We start from the raw sequence: 12,017 nt of genomic DNA, 5'->3' as shown, positions 1-12,017 counted from the left end.
ATATTTGATGTCAAAATATAAATTCAGAATGGAAACACCTTTCTAATGCATTATTGGTAGGAAGGTGTAGGCATCAGATGTATAGCATTCTTTATTATCATACCATAGTCAAGGGCAGTTCAACTGATATAATGAAGTTATTGCTAGTTTTAATTCAATAATTAGCTTAGCATTGTATTTTACATTTTCATGCTATAGATTATCATACTAATCTTGTCATATTGAAGTCATTTAAACATTGTCTTAGTGTAAAAGCAAGTATACTCGGCATATAATATTCAATGAGATACTTTTGTTCAGTTTAATAGTGAATGTTTATTGTATTTATTTCTCTTACAGGATGTGGGCAGCCCATTGAACTAGAAAACAAAATTGTGGGGGGAAAGAATAGCTCTATTGGTGAATGGCCATGGCAAGTGAGCTTGCAACTCAAGTTAAATGTCAATACCAAAAGGCACACGTGTGGTGGATCCATTGTCAACAACCAATGGATATTAACAGCTGCCCATTGTGTTGACCTGTGAGTACTTGATCATCCTGAAAATACATTACGCAGTTGCAATACAGATTAACAACTGAACAAACAACACACACTGCTTGAGAGTCTAACTAGGAGATGAAATCAAATTGAGTGAATAATGCCAGGGACACACACACACACACACATTATATTGATAGATAGATAGATAGATAGATAGATAGATAGATAGATAGATAGATAGATAGATAGATAGATAGATAGATAGATAGATAGAAGCAGCTGGCACTCCAATACAAGCAATGTGGTTTGGTGCATGTTCCATAAAGGTAAATAGAAAAAACTGTTAACCCAAATGAGAAAACAAGAAACCGCACTCAATGTAAGATGCAAAGAAAAACCTGCATTAGGCAATACAAAGCACACTTAGTCCAACGTTTTGGTCTAGAAAGGACCTTCCTCCAAGAACAGAACAATGGCGCAGAACGATATTTATACCCAAAAGCAACACCTAGTGTTGTCAAGCAGAAGAAGCTAATTGACTGTTTAGGAAATCACATGACTGCCTTGGGAAAACTACTGCCCTCATCTGTTCCTGCCACCAGCGGTCACAGAAGGAGAGAGTCTCTTAGACTCTACGGTCAGGCAATTATAGTTTTCATTTTCTTACACCCATTAGACATTCAATTTTATTTGCTCTCATTTTTTGTCTACCTTCTATCCCACCGTGTTATATATTCTTTTAACTCTACTGAGAGGTGTTAATATCCATCATTGTATTGTGTGTATTTTAATATTCAAAGCTACTTATAAAGTATTTTTTCATTTATTTCTTGTGCCCTTCACTTTCTTTTTTTCTTTCTTTTGAGGTTTTCTCTATCCTGAGTGGAGTGTCATTCTCTCCTGTGGGCCATCATCATCTACTGGGGCATCATCATCTACTTGTTGAACAGTACAACTACTTAATATTCCAACACACATATGAGGATTATATACCTTTAGGACTATTGGGACTATATATGTACTGACTTATGGTCTACATTCCAAAGGGTTATGCTATCAGCGTTTTTATATCTATTTATTGGTCTTTTTTGCATCATTGAATATATTTATCAGTTTTATTTTCATTCTTGCGCTTCTATTTTTGATTAAATGTGTTTTAATTGATTTTATTACATATATTTATATTTTTCCAAGGCTTATCCGCCCGGTGGTTGGATTAGGACCATATACTGTACCCCTAGAGGTTTACTTAGTGTTCAGGGGGATAAGGGTGTATTGAGCCAAGCTCACCACATAAGCACCTCGGGGCATGTGCCTCGGTACATATTTTTCCCTACTCAAATAATTAACCCCATACATATATTACAAAAGCCTTAAATGGAGAGAGAGAAAACAAAATAGAGAAAGAAAAAGTGATTAGAATACAATAATGGAATTAAAACAAGGTGGTATCAGTAATAACTTCCATCTTAGACCACCACCATTGCACTTATTCTTGTGCATATTTTCTTTAATATATCTAAGAGTGAATAAATTAAAGATTAAAGCAATATTTTAAATAGTTTTTGACATAGCTTCAATTATAACTAAAAACCTGCAATCGTTTGAGAGTCTTTTTTTACTATGGGAATTTGGACACAATATATACATGTAGACTAGTCCTCCTGCTACTATCTTTCTTTTGGACCCTAACAGTATAAGTACTGTTAGGTGAAGGCTCTGTGAGGTATAAGTTCTTTGATGAAGGCCGAGCTTGTAATTGCAGCCTGAATGCACTGTTACTGTATGCAGGGGCGGGCCTAGCAACTACCCGAGAGTGTCATCCCTGGGAGGATACTGGCTGGGTCACATGCACAAAATGTGATGCCTGTCAGTATCAGATCTGCCCTGTTATGGGGTTACAAGCCACTCCCTCTGGATACATATCTGACACGCTTCCAGAAGTCAGGGCTCTCTCCCCTCCCCCTGTGGAGTGGGAGCATGTCTTACCCTGTATGCCATCAGGGGTAAAGGAGCTGGGATGGGGCCTACAGGGCCCCAAGCTTGTTAGATGCTGCTCCAAGGGTTGTACTGGTATGAAAAACATATGCCTTTAATAAACCCAGTTGGATTATACTTGTGTCTACATTTCCTGGAACACATCTGGGTGCCAGTGTGGACCATCCTGCCTGCACCAGGATCGTCACTGGCTGGAGGCACTGCATCATGGAAGATCAGTACTGAGAACATATACTGATGTCACCCCATTCCACCGTGGAGTTTCTCAAGGCTTCCTGTTCCACCTCACAAGTATGCACCGCACCAGAACACACGGTAGCCGCATGATCTCACTCAGGGTGGGGGAACAGGTGATACATACAGATCCTTAATATCTTTATACTTTTAATTTAGATTTAATTCACTGCATATACAGTAATAGAAATAAAGCTATGTCTTTATAGTATAGCCAATACATACCATTAGTCCCATTATATAGACATAAGAGGATAAGAGTACATTGTTATTTAATCTAGTTTATACTCTATACCTCCTCCTATAATTAGGAGGGTATAGATGGTGTATCATAATTTGTTGGGGAATGTTGGTACCATCCACACTATATAGATGGTCATTCAATAAGGGAGGATATTAATCCCATTCTACCAATAAGGGTAGATAAAGGCCATATTTTTCAGTCCAATTTTATTGAACATTTACTCCAATATTAAAGAGGTAAATCATGGTCTACAATAATACCTAAAGCTTATAGTACCCACCATGGGTCTCTAGAAAACAGGAATTAACAAAGAGAGTCCCATAATTAGATATACTGGAAATTTTTAATGGACTTATAGAGGTAGATCCCTACTTTTAAGACAGAAAAAAACATAATTCGAAATCCACATTAAGTCCATTCGGGACTAGGGTCTTTAACTTGTGGATCCAGAAAGTTTCACTCTTGGTTAATTCATTATCCCTGTCACCACCTCTCCAATGGGATACTACGTATTCTAAATCTGTAAATTTTAGTCCCCTGGGGTCTGCTTGATGATGTGTCAGAAAATGTTTCCCGAAGTTATGGGTGACTAATTTCTGTCCTATATTTCCCAAATGCTCATGGACTTTTACAGGCCGTATTGTCTTGCCCACATATTGGATGCCACAGGGGCACACTATGAGATAGACCACATGGTCTATATTACAGCTGATGTATTTCTCAATTGCGAAACTTTTCTCAGTGACCTGTGACACAAATTTGAATTTATCTTCTGCTCTATGGTTACAGGCCTTAGAGGTTGCACAGCCAAAAAAAACCTTAACCTGAGCTACAGTAGCCAGTTTTTTCTTGGTTCTTTATCATTGACAGAGCACTTGGTGCCAACCTCCTTTTCAAATTATTTGCCTTGTGGAAGATGACATTGGGTTTTGCTTGTACCACATCCCTCAGTAATGGGTAATTCCTAACTATATGTCAATGTCTATTAATGATGTTCCATCCTTGTTATAGTTGGTCATAAAAGCTAGGTCAAAGCCCTGTCAAATATCCGGTCTCCCTCCAGGTTATTTGATCTTAATTAATGCCTTTCTATCCAGACCACACACTATATCTAGTGCCTCGGCCCAGAAATCTTTTCTTTAGAAAATCAGACTGACTTTCAAATTCAATGTCTTTGGTACAATTTCTTCTAATTCTTCTAAATTGTCGGTATGGGACATTGCTAATCCACTTCTGGTGGTAACAGCTGTTTTGCAATATGCAATTGTCGCTATCAACTGGTTTGAAGTATGTCCGTGTCTTTATCTTATTATCCTGGACATAGATAGAAAGGTCTAAGAAATCAATCTCAATCAGACTCCATTGACATGTGAACTTTAAATTAAAATTATTATTGTTAATGTAGGTTATGAACTCACCAAACTTAATTAATCTCCCCTCCATATGAATATCACATTGTCAATGAACCTCTGCCAGAGTAACAAGTTTGCGCAGAGTCCTGGGTAGGACCAAATAAATTGGTCCTCCCGTACCCCCATTAAAATGTTTGCATAACTCGGCGCGAATCCATGGCGGTTCCGCATTTCTGTATATAAAAATTCCTGTCAAACCAGAAATAGTTATGACATAATATATACCGAATACAGTCTAAAATGAAATCCGCTTATCTACGATGGTGTTCTTCATCTCTGTCTAATACTATTTTAATTGCATCAACTTCTTGTTGAAGTCCTATGGACGTACAGCAGAGACTGCGACTATTCTAACACAAACCAGTGGCAATCGCCAAAAAGACCCAGGTACACCCAGGTACATTCTGAATACATGCCTTAAACTTGCTTTAAACTAGCCCCAGCATTTCTGCATTGATTAATGGCCATCAGATTAAGAGCGGGGGTCCCTGGCAGCCCCATTTAAACTGAATGGGACTGCCAGGGGCCCCTGCTGTGTTAATCCTATGGGTCATTAGTCAATGCAGAAATGCCTTAAACTTGCCTTAAACTAACCCAGCACATACCCAGAATGTAACCGGGCTAGTTTAAGGCAAGCTTTAGAATAGTCGTGGTCTTGTCTGTATAAAGCGATGTTACATCGCAGGTTGCCAGTGTCATGCCTTCATACCAAACACAATCCTCAATGCATCTTAAGACGTCCGACGTATATCTCTAAAATAGGATCTAATATCCTTAACATATTTGTGAAGGTAGATGTTAATATAATGAGAGACATTTGATGTTAGAGAGTCAATCCCAGATATAATGGGTCTACCCGCTGGATTGGACAGGCTATTATGGATTTTTGGGAGGAAGTTGTAAAGAATCCACACCTCGGTTTACTGCTTACCTTGCCTTACAGACCTGTGCAGTCCTGGAACACTCCCCCTGGTATCTACTGTAGCTGTGCAAGCTATCACTGCAACCTAGCCTTATACTCACTCATTGGAGCGAGAGCATTGGAGCACCCTCACACCCTCCTCCGGGGATTGGCCCGCTGGCCTTTAAGTACTGCATCCCCACAATCCTTCTCTGCCGAGCATAATCCTTCTTGGGTGTTCTGTGTTTGCCACAGCCACCTGTCTTGGCCATCTTGTCGCTGTTTCTTGTCCTTTGTTCCTAGCCCATGTTCCTGGTTCCTGTGCTGAAGCGTTGGATCTCCAGCATAACTTCAGTTTCCTGTTTCCTGAAGCCTGCTGCCCTTCCCATAGCAGAGGCCTGTCTCTGGTTCCTGGGACCTGCTGCTCTCTCTCCATTGCAGAGGCCGTGTCCTGGTTCCCGTGCTGAAGCGGTGGATCTCCAGCGTAACTTCAGCTTCCTGTTTCCTGAGGTCTGCTGCCCTTGCCATAGCAGAGGCCTGTCGCTGAGTCCTGAGTTCTGTAGCTCTCTCTCCCCGCACAGGCTTGTTCTGGACTCCTGCGCTGAAGCATTGGTTTACCAGTGCTGCCTGGCAGTGTGCCCACTCCGGTCAGCCTTCTCCTTCCTGAGACCGGCGCCATGGGCCATGGATGCCACTTGCGCAAACCCCGTTTCCGACCTGCAGCAATTTTGCTGAAGCAGGAAGACCTGCTTGATCTCCTGTTGCCGACTCCCTGCTTGGACTACGTTTACCCTGATGTTTCCTATCCTGATCCTGGCTCGTCCACTGACTACGCTGCTCTCTCCAGTCCCGACCCTGCTATGTACAGTACGACTACGAACTGCGCAATCCGGATCAGCCTGCGCGGTCTAAGGTCAGTGCTTATACAACCCCACCTCAGCCATGTGGTCCGACCCTGGTTTGTGGCAAGCACAACCGTGACAGAAGTAGAACACTGGCAACTGCGTTTCTCATTCAGAAGATAAAAGAACTCTTTATATTTCAATATTCCACTTTCTTTCCCTATGGTACGTAGATCATTCAGTTCTATGAGGAATTCAGCGGTAGGATCAGTCTTAATCTTAAAATAGGTTTCTACATCACCTAGTATTCTCTCAGATTCTTTCACATAGTCAATACAGTCTATAACTACAACCCCCCTTATATGCTTGTTTAATTACTATGCTCTTATCCTCAACTAGTTCAGTACCAGCATCTCTCAGCTTTATTGAGATTGTGTTTAAATCTGTGCTCTCTTCCTGTTAATTCTTCAAAATCTTTTTGTATGAGTTGTGTGAAAACTTCCAAATGATTAGAAAAGTTTTGAGTAAACAGACTATTAAAACGTTTTTTAAAACTAAAGAGACTGAATTAAGGACTTATAAAAACAGAACTGATATTAATCCTGTTATTATAAATCCTTAATTCAGTCTCTTTAGTTTTAAAAAACGTTTTAATAGTCTGTTTAATCAAAAACTTTTGCGCATCAATAAAATTGTTTGGTCCTGCCGTGGGCGCAAATGTAAGCCCCTTAGATATAACTTGTTTTTGAGTGACAGTCAGAATTTTATCACTAAGGTTAAAGATATTATTTATTTTGCATACCTCTTTGACTTGTTTCCTTTTTCCTCTCCCCTGTTTTCTTCTGCTCTTGTATCTCTCTCCATTACAGTGTAGCCCTCTTTCCCCTACTCCTAAGTGAGATTGGGGTGGGTATGCTATCTTCAGCTACTTCTAAGTGTGTTGGGCTGTGACCTGTTGATGAACAGGAGGGCCGAGTGCTCCGCGATGGTGTGGGGAGAGCAAGAACAATGGTGCAGGTTACCTTTTATTCCTGAGTGGTGCAGCGCCTCCAGTCAACCCAGGTTCTCTGCAGGGGCAGAGGATGAGCCATGCTGACACCTTGATCTTTCATCTCAGCAGGCAGTAATTACAATGATGCTGGGTACAACTGGCTTTATTGCAGATAGGTGATATCAGACAGCAACACAGATGCATCCCTTTTCTCTCCTTGTTCCCATCTCCTGGTAAGAGCCCTGATTCAGGCCTGTTCCTCTTTCCTCCCATCCCTTGATGGAATGGAGAAAGAGTCTCCCCTCTCCACAAGTGGAGGGGATCAACAGAAATCTTCTTGAATTTCACATCACTTCTAGAACTTCACCTACTGAATTTAGGAGTGTGTCAGGATTTATAAACTGAGATTGGGGGTTGGAACCTGTCCCATAACAGCACAGGTTGAATACTGATTGGTTATCACTGCTTTTAGATGAACCAATCAGTATCCTTCTCTCAGGCTGACACTCTCTGGTGGTTGCTAGGCCTGTCCTTGGATACCAGAATTGGATCCAGGTCTGTAATACACACACAGACCTATAAAGGAATTAACCCCTCCACTGCCTGCTCCTAACAGGACTGACACTGGAAGGGCCCAGGAAAAAGAAGTAGCGACTGGGAGGCTATGCTATAAGAGGAAGAAATCTGTTCTCTCCCCATGAATTTGAAGACTTCTTTGGTCCTTAAAAAAGACCCTGATCGAGGGGAATCTATTCTCCTGGGTCAACATCCTTGTGTGCTATGGGACTGTCTGTGTCCAGGTATAGAGATCTTGTCCTCTTGTCTTGCTGGCAGCATACAGTCCTTCTGTGTGCATTAAGACATCTTCTTTTCCTTATTTGATCCCAGGTGTGGGCTAATGAATCTCTGCAGTCTTTTTCCTTGGTCATCTCCCGTGTGAGCTAAGGAATCTCTGCAGTCTTTCTTTTCCTTATTTCAGCTCCCTTGTGAGCTAAGGAATATCCTTCCTGTTTCTCAGAACAGGCTTTTTCTGACAGTCCTAATCAGCCAGGGGGAGTCTGGTTGATTGCTGTTGGGCAATTAACCAGCACACTGCTGGATTAGAGGCACGTTTTTCCCTGTTACACTTTTATTAATAGTTTTTCTAACTTCTGAAATTCTGCCTCCATAATGTTATCCTCTCCTACTGTTGATGTCTCTTCAATGTTAAGAATTGTATTAAAATCCATATGTCGTAGCAATCTTTTCGAAAAAAACATTGCCACCTTCCATATTGGAACAAACTCAGTGGTGCAGCCACCCAAATGTGAAACAAATAAACGTATACAAAGAGAAAAGAGCATGGCACTCGACACTGAAGTGACAAATAGTGTGTATGTGATATAATAATCAGGAAGTACTTAAATGTTAATTAAAGTGAAGCGTGATCTATATAAATATTAACAGAATAATAATGATTAAGTGAACAATAAGGTGAAAATATAAATATACTGGTCTAGAAATAATTAGACCATATAATATAACAAGTGATAATAATAATTAAAAGTCTATACTCCTTCACTCGTAAGCCCTGGAACAGGATATGTTTCAATATCCTCCACAAGCAATATCCACAGAAAGCAGGGGAGCAGGGGATGTGGCACCATAGGAGAGAGAAAACAACATCGGGCAATATTGCAGGATTCAGTATTGTTCTTCACTCAAGTGATCATTATTATTCAGTTAATATTAGATCACACTTCACTTTTTTAGCACTTTAGTACTTCCTGATTATTATATAACATAAGCACTATTTGTCACTTCATTGTCGAGCGCCACGCTCTTTTCTCTTTGCATTAGATTCAAATGTGAGTCAGCTTTAATTTTGAAAGAACTTAGACAGGTGGTGACTGTGAGAGACTCCGGTAGATTGTTCCAGTTTTGGACATCATCCCAAAGGCACATATACAACAACACTGTATAACTGTATGACATATATTGTGTGCTTTAATTTTGGTCATAGAAAAACTGAACCTCCAAACTGCACATAAAAGACATTTTCTTTTATGTGTTCACTTTTCAATGCTGCTGATGTGTGAAGCCCATTAAACTAGCAAACAAATTTGTCTGGGGAACGAATTGCTTGATTAGTGAATGGCGATCGCAAGTGAGTTTGCACCGCAAGTTAACTGCCTATCACAAAAGGCACTGGTGTGGGGGATCCATTATCAGCAACCACTGTGTTGACCTATGTGTACTTGATCATCCTGAAAACATGTCAATCAGTTGAAATAAAATAAAATCAGCTCTTTAGCACCGTTTTAATATTGTTTCAATGGAAAATGTGATTAAAGGTTGTTCAAAATTAGTTTAAAAAGCCTACAGTCACTGCAAGACAGAATAATGATAAACAACTGAACAAACAATGCATACTGCTTTAGAGGCTAACAAGGAAATCAAATTGAGTGAATAATGCCAGTGACACAAAATTATGGCCTATTGAAAAAATCCCAGATATATCCCTCCAACCCACCCCCCAAAAAAAAGTCTAAGATGTATTGGGTATCAAATTACACATGAAATGAGAATTGAATAAAGATCGCCTTTGTTCTAATGAACTGGGAGAACTTTTATAATAAAGGTAACCAATTGTAAATGTTTATCACTATTATTTGAATACAGTATGACTAGAGGTTTTTTTTTTGTATTTCCTAGTTTAAGAAGACCACAAATATGGAATGTTTATGGGGGCATTGTAAAACAGTCAAGTATAACTCCAGCAACGCCATTTTTTGAAGTTGAACAAATTATAATTCATCCTCTTTACACTGGATCAGAATATGGCAATGATATTGCCCTATTAAAGCTAAAAACACATATCCCATATAATGGTAAGTATTCTAAAAGTTGCATAAATGTATACATGTGTAATAATAATGTACATCAGTGGTGCGTCTTTGTAAGTAAGACGTGTATAGGTGGGCCCCGGTAATATGGTGGGTTCCGCTCTATGGTCCCGTCGCAAAGTAAAAATCACCGGAAAGCGGAATCGGCGATTCTCGGCAGCTACACATGCGCAGACCGGCAATTTTCCCTTCTGCTCATGTGCAACCTCTTTTCTGTGCAAGCGCGACCATATTCTGTGCATGCGCGACCTCTGCACCCTCGTTCTGCGCATGCGCGACCTCAGCAGCCCCCATTCTGCGCATGTATGAGTGGAACGCCGTAAAGCAGGCCACCGAAAAATGGGGCCCTACTGTATTTAGAACAGCAGCTGGAAAGTGAAGACATATTTATTGCCACCACTTAACAACTTAACAACTAGAAGCTTCACTTTCCAGCTGCAGTTAATTCTAGTACATTCAGCTCATCAGTTGCACCCACCATCAATCTTGACGGTTCAGGCACCATCATATTACTATCACATCAATTGATTTAGTGAGCATTATATTTCTTTTTTTGTTTTCTTTCTGTATTTAGAACAGCACTGACAGCCACTGTCAGCTCAAGTCCAAATTAAAAAAAAAAAATCTTTGGTTCCAAACGAACCATTTTGTTTTCTAGTGTGCTACGTTTTGGAATTGTATACATCCTAACCAATTCTTCTTTAAAGTCCTTCTTAACATGCCGATGTTATATTTTGTAATATTTCAGATTATCAACAAGCTATCTGCCTCCCACCAAAACAACATTCATTTAAAATTCCTACCTTTTGTTGGATAACTGGATGGGGTTTCACAGAAGAAAAAGGTATTTGGATATTAAAAAGTTCATACTTTTTATTTTGTTAGTCAAGTCTATTATTTGTTTTGCATTGGAAGTTTTGCTAACGTAGACAGATGCAGTGGCCATTATTCGAACATTTACCTGGTTACATTTTGCATTGTGCCGTGTGTAGGCTGCGATATATTCACAAGTTGTGCCGCTGCAGACATAATGGCCCATCGGATTAACACAGCAGGGGTCCCTGCTGTGTGAGTCCTACTGGGGTCTTCCTGTCTGTAATAGACGCGCAGAAAGAGATAGGCTGAATCAGTCACTCTACTGCACGCCCCTCACAGGCGATTGTGAGGGGTTTATTTAATTTTAAACATTACTGTAATGTTGCAGGGGGTCTCCGGAGCTGAACCGCATTGGTTTCAAGTCCGGGACCCACTGCTTCCTGAGATACAGCCAGCATAATGGGGCCATTATAGTCTGCCCTGGCAAAACTTGTGCGGATCACAGGGAAATCTCGAAATCCATTTTGAGATTTGTTCGAATAACGGCCGCTGCATGTGTATATGACACTAGTACACAGTTTCTTCGCATTAAAGCTACAGTTCAAGCAATATCCTACATGTGTTTTTTTTTAATAAATCAGTTCTGTACTATGAAAAAAAACCTGTTGCATAAAAAAAAAAAAAAAAAAGTTAAAGACATTTTTAATGTATTCTAAAGAAGCAAGTCACACCCCCTTCCTCTTCTGAAACAGACTCTGGCTCTTGTGCCTATAAATAATCTAAGGGCAGAGTAGAGAACTAACAACCACTGAGGAAGCCACAAGAAAGCAAAGGTGAAACGCGTAGGGCTTTTTGACCCTCTGAGGGTCCCATAGCCGGTTGCGGAGAGTCCTGTCCCTGGTGAGCCACCATACTGCAGCACGTGCAGACGTGGATGTTGGCGTTGGCGTTGGATCCAAGCTACTGGCGTGGGATTTCTGCAAACAAGGAGACTCTGTTCCGGGAAACTTTGGATGAAGCAGAGTGGTGTGAGTGTGCACTTATAGCACTCAATGCTTTAAAGATTTGGGAAAATGGGAGTGTGCCCCTTTCCCACCATATTTGTATTTTTGTTTATTAAACTGTATCACGCTATGTTCTCTCTATATACATTCTTTAAGAGAGGGAGTGCGTGTCAAGATATTCTTCTACAGAAATTCATGCAAGTGATTTT

The 12,017-nt window shown here is 40.4% G+C and overlaps 1 protein-coding gene across 1 annotated transcript in view; it reads left to right on the top strand.

Moving 5' to 3' along the window:
* KLKB1 (kallikrein B1) overlaps positions 1 to 12,017 on the top strand; it is an 86,263-nt gene that overhangs the window by 51,834 nt on the left and 22,412 nt on the right. The window contains exons 11-13 of the mRNA XM_075610120.1: positions 340 to 520; positions 9,798 to 9,973; positions 10,737 to 10,832. Coding sequence (XP_075466235.1) covers positions 340 to 520; positions 9,798 to 9,973; positions 10,737 to 10,832 — 453 coding nt within the window. The remainder of the gene's footprint in view (positions 1 to 339; positions 521 to 9,797; positions 9,974 to 10,736; positions 10,833 to 12,017) is intronic.

This window comes from Ascaphus truei, chromosome 1, assembly GCF_040206685.1.
Source record: "Ascaphus truei isolate aAscTru1 chromosome 1, aAscTru1.hap1, whole genome shotgun sequence".
NCBI lineage: Eukaryota > Metazoa > Chordata > Amphibia > Anura > Ascaphidae > Ascaphus > Ascaphus truei.
Note: the sequence above shows the minus strand (reverse complement) of the source record. Positions and strands in the feature narration are given on the sequence as shown.